The sequence below is a fragment of the Podarcis liolepis genome (genome assembly GCF_965112155.1).
Source record: "Podarcis liolepis genome assembly, chromosome: 13".
Taxonomy (NCBI): Eukaryota; Metazoa; Chordata; class Lepidosauria; order Squamata; family Lacertidae; genus Podarcis; species Podarcis liolepis.
Genome location: NC_139573.1, coordinates 43,997,854 through 44,014,007, shown reverse-complemented (window position 1 = coordinate 44,014,007; position 16,154 = coordinate 43,997,854). Strand labels below are relative to the sequence as shown.

The 16,154-nt window shown below is 47.7% G+C and overlaps 1 protein-coding gene across 1 annotated transcript; it reads left to right on the top strand.

Annotated features, from left to right (window-relative positions):
• Positions 1-614: 614 nt before the first annotated feature.
• Positions 615-15,758, top strand: AOC3 (amine oxidase copper containing 3). Its single transcript, XM_083469730.1, has 4 exons — positions 615-2,519; positions 8,934-9,219; positions 12,797-12,926; positions 15,337-15,758. Exons 1-4 carry the CDS (start codon positions 944-946, stop codon positions 15,619-15,621), a joined length of 2,277 nt encoding a protein of 758 aa, XP_083325856.1. The 5' UTR covers positions 615-943; the 3' UTR covers positions 15,622-15,758.
• Positions 15,759-16,154: the final 396 nt, after the last annotated feature.

The window sequence follows — 16,154 nt, the reverse complement described above, 5'->3', positions numbered from 1 at the left end:
GTGCCTTATTTTTGGTGCTGTTTGTTTTCTGCAAGTGACCAGAGATGTATCATGTTTTGGGCAGGCAAGTTTCCAAGGCTGTGTGAATTAGACCTATGGTGGCAGCTGGAAAAGTAGACTGGGTGTGTTACAGATTCCAGGTTTGCAATGTCCCAAATCACCAGCACACATTTGGAACAGATCCTAAGAAGCCGTTTCATTTCCCACTGAGTAACAGGAAAGTGCTTTCAGGTACATTATATCACCCTGTTTCCTTCATTGCAGCCCCATTTTGAAGTGTGTTGCTCTTGCTCAGAAACCCAGTGGGGTTTTGTTGAAATCAAGGAACTGAGAGTTACATAGACAACCCACCACGATGGCGCAGCTAGCTCAACAGTAAACTGAACACATATTCTTACGGGGTGAGGGCCAAGCTAAATCTGTGCTTCTGGGGCTGGACCAGGGCAGTGGGGGACGGGCAATGTGAACATGGTGGAAATGAGCTTTTGAGCAGTCTGAGAAAAGGGCAGAAAAGGGTTTCTGCCGTGAGCAGGCATCATTAATTTCTCGGCTTGGGAGGGATCGGGTTACAGCATTTGGACAGAAACCTCCTCCAGCCTCCTCCTCTCCGAGGGTCTCTGCTAAATCTGGGTGTTCTGCCTCTCTGGGGTCTTGCCTAGCGCTTGGCGTTCTCTCCAAAGACCTCTTAGTCCATCATCCTGGGCCAAGGGCAGCTTGGGTTTATGGTGGATACATAGCTGGGCAGAGAGAGCGCAAGCCTGCCTTTTATAGTCGCTGATGAGCCTCCATGCATTCCTAACTCTGAACCCTCCTCTAATTCTGAACAGAGCAGCAGCTTTCCTCCCTCCCTCCCTCCTTCCCTCCCAAACCGTTTCCTGCAAGGAAATAGCAGCTGGGGTTGCTGAGTGTGTCGCGACCACTGCTGCCTTTCGCAGACACCGGCATGAACATGAAAGCCGTGGTTGTTCTCCTGGTATTGGCGCTGGCTACCATTTTTGCTTTAGTTTGTGTCTTGATGACCAGAAAGGAAAAAGTTGTTAGGTGTGGCGTCTCAGGGCTCCAGAATTCTCCCGAAGGCACCAACCGAGATCCGAGCGAGATCTTTGCTGACCTGTCAGCCGCTGAGATGGCCCAAGTGGTGAAATACCTCAAGGAGAATCTTGGCGTCCACCTGGAAGATGCAATTCGGGCAAAGCCCTCCGATAACTGCATTTACTACCTGGATACGCACTTCCCCTCTAAAGAAGGGGCTCTGGGCTTCCTGGACCATGGAAGGGCTCGGCCCCACCGGGAGGCCTTGGCTGTGGTGTACTTTGGGAACCAGCCAGATCCAAATGTCACCGAATTCGTGGTAGGCCCTCTTCCGAACCCAACGGGCCACCGTGACATCACGCTGAAGAAATTTGGCAGGAAGGTGCCGTATCACAGCAGGCCGGTGACGGTGAAGGAGTACAAAGATATTGACATCTTCATTTTCCAGGAGCTCGAGGCGGCCAACAACTTCCTCAGAGAATGTTGTGAGTATAATAGGAATAACCTGGCTACTCTGACCACAGCTCCCCGAGGGTTTGAATCTGGCGACCGAGCCACCTGGTTTGTCCTGTTCCACAATGTCAATGGCAGCGGGTACTACATCCACCCCATTGGCTTGGAGGTGTTGGTGGACCACCGGAGCCTGAACATCTCTGAGTGGAAGGTGAAGAAAGTGTTCTACAACGGCCAGTATTATGAGAATATGGCCCACCTGGAGAAGGAGTTTAGAGATGGGCGTGTGAAGGAGGTCAGAGTGAAGGCAGCCCACCTGAAGAATGATTTTACTTCCAGGAAGCCTTCAGAATCTTCTCCTCATCCAGCCCCTTTGCAATTTGAGCCCCTCGGGATGCGCTACACCGTAGCCGGCAGCCATGTTGTCTACCGGTCTTGGAGCTTTGCCTTTGGGATGAACGTGAACACAGGGCCACGCCTCTTCAACATCAGATTTGGCGAGGAAAGGATTGTCTACGAGTTGAGTCTGCAAGAAGCTCTTGCTACTTATGGCTCCAACTGCCCCGGGGGAATGGTGACTAGGTACATGGACGGGACCCTTGGCATTGGGAAATTTTCTTACGAATTGGTTCGGGGAGTAGACTGCCCCTATACGGCCACCTACGTGGACCGCCACTACTTGATAGACTCTGACACCCCAAGACTGAACAAGAACTCTTTCTGCATCTTTGAGCATGACATGGGCGTGCCTCTCCGGCGACATTTTTCTGACATGGGCTCTTTCTATTACGGGGGGTTGAACAACTATGCTTTGGTCTTGAGGGCCATCTCCACTCTCATCAACTACGACTATGTCTGGGATTTTGTGTTCTACCAAAATGGTGCTATAGAAGTCAAGGTCCATGCCACGGGATACATCAGCACATCGTTCCTCACGGAAGGTGGCACTGCCTTTGGAAACAGGGTCGGAGAGCACACACTTGGGACCATGCACAACCATCTCATGAACTACAAAGTCGACTTGGATGTTGGAGGTAGGTGCCCCATGCTTCCCAAAACGTTATGTTCTGCCACCCTAACTGTGGAAACTGTAGCTGAATACTGAGAGGGGTTGCAGTTGGGGGTCCCCTGCCACCGGGCGTCCCACAACAAATCTAACTTCCCCCCAGGAATCTCACATTCTGCATTTCAACTAATGTAAGGATTTGTGTGACTGTTCAAAAATTCCTTTTCCTATTCAGTCTATTTATAGGGTTTGACGTACCAGAGCTAGACGAGTGGGTTATAAAAGGGACACTGTGTGAACCTTCCCTTATTTAGCACTCAGAAAACTAAACATTTTATTTTTTTGCTAGAACTTGGAAAATGGCATGTTGTTTTTTCTAACAATTTCCTAACAATTAGGCATGTTTGCTTCTTCTTTCTTTGCCACAACAGACGGGTAAGAGTCTTGTGAGACATTTGTGATGTATTTGTATTTTGTTTATTCTGGCTTAAATTATGAGTCAGGGAGGCTCCTTTAGGACCCTTGGTGATGTCACTAGAAGTATGATGAGGTCTGATTGGGGCAGGGATTGGAAGAAGGAGAGTGGGTGGGATCAGGGGCGTAGGAAGGGGGGCAGTGGGGGTGGACCGCCCTGGGTGCCCTCACTGAGGGGGTGACATTTGGCTCGTCACCTGCCTGCAACTCCTAAGCCTACCCCAAGCCGTCGGGGTAAGGGGGAGCTGTGCCGTTTTGCCAGCGACATTCCCCCCTTCCCCTTTTGTTTTGACAGCTTGGGGTAGGCTTGGGAGTCGCGGGTGGGCAGCACGCCAAATCTCCGCCATGGGCGGCTTGCTGTGCCCCTGGCTGCAGGGTGCGTGCGCCGCTCTGGGCACTCGGTGGGCTATCCTGAGCCTGGGGGGGGGGCATCCTCCGCACCACGCCCTCCTCGGGAGCACTCCCGCCCTGGGCAGCGTGGGCATATGCTCCACCGCTGGGTGGGACCAAGGGGAAGAGTGGCAAAGGTTAAAATCTAAGCCAGAGAAGAACTTTTAGGGCTGCAATGCCCACCTTGTACAGTAAGCAGTGCAAATCTCCAAGCTTTGTGATGCTAAGCCAAGGATTGTGAAACTTGGATCTATCACAGGGTGAGGGAGAGAGAATAAAGGATCAGCACCCTTGGGAAGGTCAGCCACAATTTCTGGCATAATGCTTCTCCCAAACTTGAATGTGCTGTTTAGGATCCCCTTATTGGATACTTGGGAGCTGTGATGTCTGACATAAGCAGATAATTCTGTTATTAACAGAAGTGTGCAATCTGGGACACGGATGGCGCTGTGAGCTGAACCACAGAGCCTAGGACTTGCTGATCAGAAGGCCAGCGATTTGAATCCCTGTGACAGGGTGAGCTCCCGTTGTTCAGTCCCTGCTCCTGCCCACCTAGCAGTTTGAAAGCATGTCAAAGTGCAAGTAAATAGGTACTGCTCCAGCGGGAAGGTAAATGGTATTTCCATGCGCTGCTCTGGTTCGCCAGAAGCGGCTTAGTCATGCTGGCCACATGACCTGGAAGCTGTATGCCAGCTCCCTTGGCCAGTAAAGTGAGATGAGCGCCGCAACCCCAGAGTCGGCCACGACTGGACCTAATGGTCAGGGGTCCCTTTACCTTTTACAATCTGAAACAACAAATAGTCAATAAAATGCAATCCATCACCTCGAGGCAGATTAAGAGAACTGATGGCATGTGTTTCGGGAACACTGGTAACATTCTTTTTTTTTTTAAAAAAAATATTTATTAGAGTTTCAAATTTTTTACAAACAAAAAGAAAAAAGCAAACATAAAAACATTAAAAACACATAAATTTCACAACTTATTTTCTCATAACTTATTTTCCTGACCTCCTCATACCTCCCCTTCTTGTATATCCAATTCAAATTGTTTATACAGCAAATCCTTATCTCAAAGCATTACAGCTTTAAAAAAAAGAAAAAAGAAACACCTTATTTTCTCTCCAACATCTTAGATTATTATAACTTTAAATTCTTGCTTACAAAAAGAAAACCATTTTATCATAATTACAGCTTGAAACCACTTAATTTCAGTCCAACATCATTCAACATTCCTTAATTTTACAATATTTTTGTAAATAGTCCTTAAATTTTTTCCAGTCTTCTTCTGCCGACTCTTCTCCCTGGTCACGGATTCTGCTAGTCATTTCTGCCAGGCCCATACAGTCAATCAGCTTCATCTGCCATTCTTCCAAAGTGGGTAGATCTTGTGTCTTCCGGGAACACTGGTAACATTCGGCTGACACACTGTCCCTTGTCTGGTTTTGTTCCCGTTTCCACCACTGCTCCCCCTGCTTGCCTCAATGTGCCATAATCAGAGATCAGGAGCCAGAAAACTGTAATCCAGAACGGTGCAGGTAGGGCAGAAGCTCAACACAGCTTGAGCGAGGGAGCACATGTTGCAGGGAAAGTAACGGGACTCAGAGAAATGAAATAACGGAACCTCTGATAGTACTAGCAAAGAGCAGAAGCGAACCAGAGATTTGGGCCAAGGGGAAGTAGCAGCTTGTAAATTATATGAGCAGGAGATTGTCCTGTTTCATAAAACAGCGTTTGGGCTTTACAGATGCATTGCAGAGAAAGAGATGTCGGTGAAGAAGAATTCTTTAAATGGTTATGTTGGAACGGGGAAACTTTTCACATTCCCTCAGGGGCAAACTTCCAGAAGCTGTCACGTTAGGGGTGGGCGGTGCAATAAGCAAAAGTGGGTGGGACCATGAATGCGCACGGTAAGACTGAAGTCCAGCCACAAAGGAGTCAGAGGTTTCCACATCCCACTCACCCCCATCTCCTCCTCTCTTCTCCATCAGGATAAGCAAGAGGCACATTCCTGCCACAGAAAAGGGCTTGGGGCAGGGGTCTGCAACCTTTAAGACAAAAAGAGCCACTTGGACCCGTTTCCGAAGAAAAAACAACAACTGGGAGCCGCAAAACCATTGCGACATTTAAAACAAATATATCTCTGGAGCCACGATCTGAAAGTGGGCGGGAAGGTGACGTCGGGACGGTGCGTGACTAACGCACGCACCGCCCCCATGCGACGTCACAGCCAGTACAGCGCCCGCCACAGTGAGGAGTGTCGGGGTGCACAATGCGCCTCCTCCCCTTGCTAGTATCCGCCCCGGAGCCGCGGCAAAGATGTAAAAGAGCCACATGCGGCTCCGGAGCCGTGGGTTGCAGACCCCTGGCTTGGGGGATAGTGTGAGAGCAGAGCCAGTGAGAGGAGTGGCCTAGAGAGAGGGTGTGTGGCCTTGATGGTGGGTGTGGCCTGGGAAGAATATCGAGGGTCGAATAGAGAAGCCCTGCCCCTCTGGGTTGTATGATCGGGATTAACTTCCACAGCAGCAGGAAACTATTGGCAGGGTTGGGTAAGCAAACTTACCGCTTGCTTATAATCTCACCCCATTCCTCTTTGCACGTGGAAATGGGGAGCTGCTGCTGTTCGGAGTCTTCGTTTGCTCAAACTCTGGTCCAATAAGGAATGTGGGGACAGCAGAAGATCACGGGCTTTGTGTACACAGAGCTCCGTTTTGGGCTCCTCAGGCTGGGAAAGACTTTTGTTGGAGTTCCCCAGAGAGCTGCATGCCAGACACCAATCCTGAACAAGACGGTGTGGGGTGTAATCCACTGGGAGCAGTCAAATACAACATTCCTTGTTTTGCTAGAGTGGACATGCAAGGGAATGTTTGGTCCAGCCAGTCGAAACTTCCTGTTCCTCCTGGCCTGGAGCATCCTTCCTTGCATGTGACTAAAAGGTGGGCGTGGCCTTACCTGACCTAACAAAAGGTCCAGTCACGTAGCTACCTCTCTCTTTTTGACCTTCCTGCATCACCTGGACTGGACTGCTGCCTGCCACAGCAGTCCCCATGTCATCTCCCATAGGGGGTAAACCTGTCTGTACATGCTTGTAACTTTAAGCCTAAAGCCTGCCTTCAGGGATCACACTGTGCTCTGCCTAATCGTAAGCAAAACTACGTTTTGTTCCTTATGAATAAGCCTGTGGTGTCTTTATTCTTTTAGGAGGGATTCAAAGGGGACCTTACCGGGAACACACAATTCAATCTGAGCTAGACTGAATTGTATAAGAGTAAAAGGCTCAGACAAGTCAGGAACTTGTTTTCCTGCTGTGTAAGAAGGGGAATGCGGTCTGCTAAGAGAAGAAACTTGCTGGCACAAGTTAGGAAGGATATTATTAAACGATACATCCTCTCCTGCCATCCTCAACATTCCCACAGATGGACCAGGCAGAGTCCTCTGTTACTCCACCTTTAGATAAATAGCAAGGAGCTAGTCTTGTAATGTCATCTGTAAAAGAAAAGGCAGTGATGCCATTGCAATATAGTTGCTGTAGTGTGTTTCTGTATATAAAAGGCGGAGTGATACACTTTCTCCTAGAAGAGAGGGAAAGCTATGGTGAACCACTGAAAAATGCTCAGATCTGGAAAATCTGGGTCTCTTGTTTTCAAGCCTCCTGTTGGCTCATTGTGCAATTTAGGCCAACTCAGGGCTTATCCACACTCACCCTTTGACCTGCTCTTTCCTGTTCTGATTAAGCTTTAAAGAGTGGGTTTTCATGGGGAAAGCTCTGGAGCAAAAAAGGGGGGGGGCATTCAGATATGGTACTGTAAAGCTCTGGCCGTGCCTGGAAAGTGCGGAGGAAAGTGTGGATAAGTCCCCCATCTCCTCTTTTTCTGCCTCTCTGTCTCTCCCAAACCCTTAGTTCTCCATCTGTGCACAAGGAATAAGACCTACTCTGCTGATAAAATATGCACTGATTCATCATTTCATGCGGTGGCTGTAAGGAAACCAAATTAGGACGTCCACAAAGAAATGCAAGCAAACGATAAGAACAGTTCCCACAATGGAAGTTAGGGAGGAGGGAGTTTCATAGCTGTTGATCAGCCTAGGGAAGCTCCCTTCCCATTAGAATTTGCCAAGAAGAAGAAGAGTTTGGATTTGATATCCTGCTTTATCACTACCCGAAGGAGTCTCAAAGCGGCTAACATTCTCCTTTCCCTTCCTCCCCCACAACAAACACTCTGTGAAGTGAGTGGGGCTGAGAGACTTCAGAGAAGTGTGACTAGCCCAAGGTCACCCAGCAGCTGCATGTGGAGGAGCGGGGAATCGAACCCGGTTCACCAGATTATGAGACCACCGCTCTTAACCACTACACCACACTGGCTCTCGAGGTGCCAAGCTGTTCTTGGCTGGTCTTAAAAGTTTGCAATGAAACATAAGACAGATTGCCTCTGAGACGACCCTGTTAGTAGACCACCATTATCCCCACCGGACAGGCGAATAACTGATGCTGAGAGAGATGGGGACTTGTGTAATCCTACACGATGGGAGATAATTTGAGCCCACGCCACCCAAATACAAGGTGGAAGTTTCCTCCACAGGCCCAAGCTGGTGTTCAGAGGTGCCATCTTGCGCCCAAGATTGTGAGGGGCTGGCATGGGTTGCACACATGTGAGGTTGCATTGTCAGGAGGAAGCCAAGTGCTCAGCCCTGCAAGGCTACCTCTCTCTCACCCTCAGGAGGAGCCAGCCATTGAACTCCACCACATTCGCTCTTCTCCACCCCCCTCAGTATCGAGGGGGCCCACTCCCCTGCCAGCTAATATTGAGGGGGCCAAAGACCCCTCCGCCCCTAGGAGTTGGTGCACCTGTTATCCCAGTGGCTGCAAGAATCACAAAATTGTAGCGTCGGAAGGGATCGTGAGAGTAATCTAGTCCAAACCGCTGCAATGCAGGAATCTTTTGCCCAAAGTGGTGCTTGAAGCTATGGCGCTGAGGTTAACTCTCTCTCTCTCTCTCTCTCTCTCTCTCTCTCTCTCTCTTTCTCTCTGCTTTTCAAGTTTAAACATTTCACTAATTTTACAATCATTTTGACTTGCCTTCCTTCCCCCTCTTTCTGCAGTTCCTTAAATTTATCTTTAATATCATCCGCCTATTCAAATTAACTTAATTTCCTCATTTTTCCATCTTCTTTCAATATAAACTCTTATGAAACTGCAGGTTATTACAAAAATGTTCTTATCTGTTTACAATTTGTCTGTAAATAATCAATAAACCATTTCCATTCTTTTATAAAAAGTTCATTATCTTGATTTCTTATTCTCCAGGTAAGTTTCGCCATTTCTGCATATTCCATAAGTTTTTGAATCCATTCTTCCTTTGCTGGGATTTCTTCTTCTTCTTTCCATTTTGGGGCGAGTAACATTCTTGCCGCTGCAGTTGCATACACGAATAAGTTTCTGTACAGTTCAGGTAGTTCTGTCCCTATAATTCCCAGACGAGATGAACAGTCTCGTGCTCTACCAACAATCTTGCTTTGTTGAGGGTTTGTCTCTAGGGACCGAAATGGGAAATCCTTCTCTCTTATTCTCTGCTTTCGTCAGGGATCAAGAACTCCCTGGTGGCTCTTGATATGGCGTTTGAGTCTGTGGCGGCCCCTTGGAGCCCAGAGCACCAGATCCAACGGCCCGTTCTCACAACCCGGACCCTGGACAAGGAAGAAGACGCTGCCTTTCCGCTGGACGGCAAAGTCCCCCGGTACCTGCACTTTGCCACCAGCCGGGAAAACCAGTGGAACCATCAGCGAAGTTACCGCATCCAGATCACCAGCTTCGCTGGAGAACACTTACCTGAAGCTAGCACCATGGAGAGGTCCATTAGCTGGGGCAGGTAGGCAACAAGAACCATGGTCTTTCTCTTTTTTTCTTAATAGTATTTATACTTTTCAGGTACAGTGGTACCTCCGGTTGTTCCGGAGACCCGGCTGGATCCTGAGGTTTTCCCAACCGGAGAGACCGCTTCTGCACGCGGGCGGGACGGCAGAGAGCTTCTGCGCATGTGCAGAAGTGGTCTACCGCTTCAACGCATGTGCGCACAGCAAAAAAACGGAAATATACTTCCAGGTTTGCCGCTTACGTATTCCAAAGTTTACGTAACTGGAGGGATATGTAAGCGGAGGTACGACTGTATATACATTTCACCAATTTTACAATCATTTTGACGTTTCTAAACTTGACTTCCTTCCCCCTCTTTCTGCAGTTCCTTAAGTTTATTTTTAATATCTTCTGCCTATCCAACTTAACTTACTCATTTATTTATCTTATATATATATGTACCGTATTTTTTGCACTCACTTTTTTCCTCCTAGAAAGTAAGGGGAAATATCTGTGCATGTTATGGAGCGAATGCCTGCGGGTGGAAGGGGGATCTGCTGCAGTCATGAGCAGAGGATCCATGGTTCCCCTTCCTTCCCTCCTCCGTGGTTACAAAGCATGGATCCACATGGATCCTCAGGATTTTTGCATTGGGCTACTCCAAACTCACTGTCAGATCACATGTCTGTGGCCACAGCATGAACCACAAAAATCATATATCCACTATTTCGTTTAGAATATTTTTTTTTCTTGTTTTCCTCCTCTAAAAACTACGTGCGTGTTATGGTCTGGTGCGTGTTATAGAGCGAAAAATACGGTGTATATACTCTTATGTATCTGCAGGTTATTACAATAATCCTGCCAATATTTTTTATCTGTTTACAATTTATCTATAAATATTCAATAAACCGTTTCCATTCTTTTATAAAAAGTTTGTTATCTTGATTTCTTATTCTTCTGGTAATTTACGCTATCTCTGCATATTCTGTAAGTTTTTGTATCCGTTCTTCCTTTGCTGGGACTACTTCTTTCCATTTTGGGGCAAGTAACATTCTTGCCGCTATAGTTGCATACATGAATAAGTTTCTATACAATTTAGGCAGTTCTATCCCTATAATTCCCAAGAGAAAGGCTTCTAGGTTGTTGTTTTTTACAAACGTTACTTTAAACATTCTTTTCATTTCATTGTATATCATTTCCCAGTAAGCCTTAACCTTAACAAGACTACCACATATGATAAAAAGAACCTTCTTCCTCTTTACTTTTCCAACACTTATTTGATTTAGTTTTATACATTTTTGCCATTTTACTCAGGGTTAGATACCATCAATAAATCATTTTAATATAATTTTCTCTTAAACCGTAACATGCTGGAAATTTTATATCCCTATTCTACAATTGTTCCCATGCTTCCATGTCTATATTATGACCAACATCTATTGCCCCAAACAGCAAACCATGTCCTGTTTGTCTTTCAGATAAATGCCATCCTGTTTAATTTTTTAAAATATTGTTTTTTCTTAAATTTTCAAAGCTTTAAACAAATTTATCATTCACTGATATTTTTCGGGTTGACTTCCCACCCTTCCTGCACTGAATTTTTTTTCTTCTTATCCTTGGTTGCTGCATAATAAAGGTAAAGGTAAAGGGACTCCTGTCTGGTAAAGGTCCAGTCATGACCGACTCTGGGGTTGCGGTGCTCATCTCGCTTTACTGGCCGAGGGAGCCGGCGTACAGCTTCCGGGTCGTGTGGCCAGCATGACTAAGATGCTTCTGGCGAACCAGAGCAGTGCACGGAAACGCTGTTTACCTTCCCGCTGGAGCGGTACCTATTTATCCACTTGCACTTTGACATGCTTTTGAACTGATAGGTTGGCAGGAGCAGGGACTGAGCAACAGGAGCTCACCCGGTTGCAGGGATTCGAACTGCCGACCTTCTGATCGGCAAGCCCTAGGCTCTGTGCTTTAACCCACAGCGCCAACCGCGTCCCTGCATCATACTTGTTTCTAAATCTCCCCTAACTCCAGCTTATCATTCATTTTTTGCTCCCCCTCGCTCATAACTCAGAATCCTGCTCGCGATTTCATATCGCTAAAATACTTTGACAGATAGTCCAAAAAAAAGAAAAAAAAGAAAAAGGCCTCTACTTTTCCATAAGCAGTTCATCATTTTGATCTCTTGGTTTTACGGTCGATGTTGCCATTTCAGCATAGTCCGTTGATTTTTATAAGCCATTCTTCTTTGGTTGGAATCTCTTCCTCTTCCATTTCTGTGCATATAAAAGCTCCAGCTGTCGTCGTTGCATGCATAAAAAGATAAGTCAGCTTCTTTGGAACCTCTGTCCCAATTATCCCTAGCAAAAAAGGCTTAGGGTTTTTTTTGGGGGGGGGGATCACCAATTTAAACATCTTTTTGAATTCATTATCCACCCTGTTTCATTTTGAGGGTCGTTCCTGGGTCAATTCAGTGCTGCTAAAGGGGACGTGGGTGGCGCTGTGGGTAAAACCTCAGCACCTAGGACTTGCCGATCGCATGGTCGGCGGTTCGAATCCCCGCGGCGGGGTGCGCTCCCGTTGCTCGGTCCCAGCGCCTGCCAACCTAGCAGTTCGAAAGCACCTCCGGGTGCAAGTAGATAAATAGGGACCGCTTACCAGCGGGAAGGTAAATGGCGTTCCGTGTGCTGCGCTGGCTCGCCAGATGCAGCTTTGTCACACTGGCCACGTGACCCGGAAGTGTCTGCGGACAGCGCTGGCTCCTGGCCTCTAGAGTGAGATGAGCGCACAACCCTAGAGTCTGGCAAGACTGGCCCGTACGGGCAGGGGTACCTTTACCTTTAATGCAGCAAAAACCGTTTGGGAGGCAGCAGTTATGAGTCACCGGTCTCTGTAGCCACGGCAGGCACTGTGATTCCCCAGCAGTTTGAGTTCAACCCTGGAAGTGCACCCCTGGAGGGCTGTATCTCAGTGATAGATAGATATACTTTATTCGCATTAGCCAACGGCCATAGCAACATAAAACAAGCAATATATACAATTGAAAAGACAACAATGGGTAAAAAGGACAGTCAAATGACCAAGATTATTGTTCAGATAGTGGCCCTTAATCTCATTGCACCCTTGATAAACCTAGCAACCTTTGCTGTTGTCTGATCATTTTGATCTGATAAAAGAAAGAGCAATGTGGCCGCAGATGGGTGGTAAGAGTGGGGTGATGATCTCATTTCTCAGATCTTTATAAAGGGGGCTGCTTCTATCTGCGGTTTTTAGAGATGCCCTGGAAGGGCTCTGGTGGGGCACGGCCATGGATGGCTGTAGCTCAGTGGTGGAGCATCTGCTTTGGGTACAGAATGCTCCCCTCGGGCTGGGAATGTCCGCTGTCTGAAACCTTTGAGCACTGAGGGCAGACAATACTGATCTAGACAGGCCAGTGGTGTGACTCACTATATGGCAGTTGGAATGGGTGGTAGCCATCTTGCCACGGACTATCATATTCTAAGTAGAAGACGGCACTGCTAGGAATAAAGACAAAGAACTTGCCTCTTGCCTCTGCTTTCATCCTCTCAACCATTTCCCCCGTTATCCGCATCCTTCAGGTACAAGGTGGCTGTTACCAAGCGGAAAGAGGAGGAGCTGATCAGCACGTGCATTTATAATCAGAATGATCCTTGGGATCCATTGGTGGTCTTTGCTGATTTCATAGACAATGAGACCATCGTCAACGAGGTGAGTGCTGTGATCCTAGAATTGCACAAGGGATCGTGAGAATCATTTGGACCAGTGTTTCCTCAAACTTGGGGCCCCCAACTTTTGTTGTACTACAACCCCCATCATCCCTAACTTGCAAGAGTGGTGGTCAGGGATGATGGGAATTGTAGTCCAACAACAGCTGGGGACCCAAGTTTGAGGAAACACTGATCTGGCCCAACTCCCTGCAGTGGAGGAATCTTTCACCCAACATGACCCTAAGATCAAGAGTCTCGTGGTCTACCGACTAAGCTATCCTGAATTATTGCTTCCTGAGGAAGAGGGACAGAGGTCCGTTAGAGATGGAGAAAGCCTTAAAGGAGGAAGGGTAAAGGAGATGTACCAGTAATAATGATAATGGTCTAAATGTTGTGAGTCTGGCATACCCAAAAAACATATGGCCTTAGATCTAGGTGATGCTCTGCCTAGGATACTATTACCATATTTTTCGCTCTATAAGACGTACCAGACCACAAGACGCACCTAGTTTTTGGAGGAGGAAAACAAGAAAAAATATATTCTGAATCTCAGAAGCCAGAACAGCAAGAGGGATCACTGTGCAGCGAAAGCAGCAATCCCTCTTGCTGTTCTGGCTTCAGCGATAGCTGTGCAGCCTGCATTTGCTCCATAAGACGCACACACATTTCCCCTTACTTTTTAGGAGGGAAAAAGTGAGTCATAGAGCAAAAAATACGGTATGTTGCAGGGTTATTTACAAGGAGCTAAGCCTCTTTGGTGGGGACTTCATTCCTGTGGAACTTCTTGCCTAAGGGGGCTTTCAGACAGTACAGGAGAGGCATGAAGAGGGCAGAGCAAAAGCAGCCACACCGGCATAGTCTCAGATTGGTTGGGGGAAACTCTGGCGAGGAGGAGATTTAGGCAGCTATGGGAAGACGGGGACCTTCAGACTCTGCAAGACCTTGTTGCTGTGCTCATTAGGCCTGGCACTTGTGAGCCGATTCTGTTTCCTCTAAGAGTTAAGTTCATTTACCTGGTGTGATTTATCGCTGGCTTGCTCCTGACCCCTGAGTTCAGTTATGCTTCTGATAGATAAATGACCCACAATTTGGCTACAGACCATCTAGGATGGTTGAGCAGCATCTACATCAGGGATGGCGAACCCAGATATTGCATAACTCCAGCTCCTATCATTCCCAACCTCTGGCCATACTACCTGGGGCTGATAGGAACCCGGCAACCTCTGCAGGGCCACCGAGTCTCCATCTCTGATCTACATGCAGCCTGTTCTCGACTGGCCCACCCAACTACAGGGGATACAAATCCTGTTTCAACACACTGAGAACTGGGAAAATTGAAATTGAAAAAAATTGAAATACTTTATTGTCACTTGTACAACTTCTATACAGTGAGATTACACGAGCACCCCCCACTCAGCTCTCTTAGTCTTAATTCCCCTTGTTTACTGATGCACACCCACCAAACTCAAAAGTCAGTTGCCCTGTTGTTGTCTTCTCATTCAGCAGCCTAACAGCCCATGGATAGAAGCTGTTCTTTACCCTGTTGGTGCGACGAATCCTGCTTCTATATCTTCTGCCTGAGGGCAGGAGATCAAGAAAGTGTCAGCCAGGGTGTGAATCATCCCTGAGAATTTTCCTCACTCTCCTGAGGCAACGTTCTTCCGCTATTTCATCCAGCAGATTCACGAGACAGCCCATAATATCTTGTGCTGTATTCACCACTCTCTGTAGGCACTTCCTATCAGATGATGTCAAACCAGCGTACCACACCGTGATGCAGTATGAAAGGACACTTTCTATTGTTGACTGGTAGAAGGAGATCATCAAATGTTGATTGATTCTTTCGCAATATTCTGAGGAGATGGAGTCTCTGTTGGGCTTTCTTAACCACCTGGGTTGTATTTATTTTCCAAGTAAGGTCTTCACTGAGATAAACTCCTAGGAATTTAAAGGAAGAGACTCTCTCCACACAGCCCTCCCCAATGTACAGTGGGGCTAGTTCTCCTCTCTTCCTCCGAAAGTCCAACACCATCTCCTTTGTCTTGCTGATATTAAGGTGCAAGTTGTTCCCTAGGCACCATGTAGATATTTTGTGGACTTCCCCTCTATACGCTGATTCGTCTCCACCTGTTATTAAACCCATTATGGTGGTGTCATCTGCAGACTTAATAATTGCCGTAGACGGGTCAGATGATACACAGTTGTATGTATACAATGAATACAGGTAGGGACTTAGCACACATCCTTGTGGTGTGCCAGTGATGATTTTTAAGGAATTAGATGTTACATGTCCAGTCCTCACTGAAAAGAATTGAAGTTCTCTTCCATGACCATATTAGTGAGGAAAACGTCTTCCACTCGTGACAAACAGGCCTGTTGTTGTGTTTCCTGCTGCTTCCCCCCCCCCCCAGGACCTTGTGGCTTGGATCTCCACTGGCTTCTTTCATGTGCCGCACGCTGAGGACATCCCCAACACCGTGACGGTCGGCAACGGGGTGGGCTTCATCCTTCGGCCTTACAACTTCTTCAACGACGATCCCTCCAGCAGGTCCCCGGACGGCGTCTACTTCACATTGGACCAAGATGCTAGCCAATGCGACATTAACCCAGTCGCTTGCTTGCCCGAGAGAGCTTCATGTTCCCCCAACCTACCTCCGTTCACCTTCAGTGGCTTCCAGAACTTTACAAGTCCTTGACACGAAGAAAGACTCTGCATTCCCCTCCCCGCCCCATCTCAGTTTGCCCAAACATGCCTGTTTCAGCTGAATAATGACACTGTGGAGCCCTAGCAACGTCTGACTTGAATACTGCCTGCTCTCCATATTCCTTCCATCCAGTGGCGTAGCGTGGGGGGTGCAGGGGGGGCCGGCCGCACCGGGCGCAACATCTGGGGGTTAGGGTTAGGGGGCGCAAATCCACGGGTTAGGGGGCGCAAATTACTTGCCTTGCCCCGGGTGCTGACAACCCACGCTACGCCACTGCTTCCATCTACTCCTTCGCTTGTTGCAGCCTTGCCAGTGTTATCAGATTGGTGTTGGGGAGGGTTTTTCCTCTTAGGCCATGGGTGGAGAACCTGTTTTCCTCCAGGTGCTGCTAGACTACAACTCCCATCATCCACGCTCACAGGGGCTGATGGGAATCGGAGTCCAGCAACCTGGCAGCTGAGAGACGAGACAGGCTGCAGGATCTCTCTGCTGGCGCAGGTGTGCTGCTTCCTCTTTTTGACCTT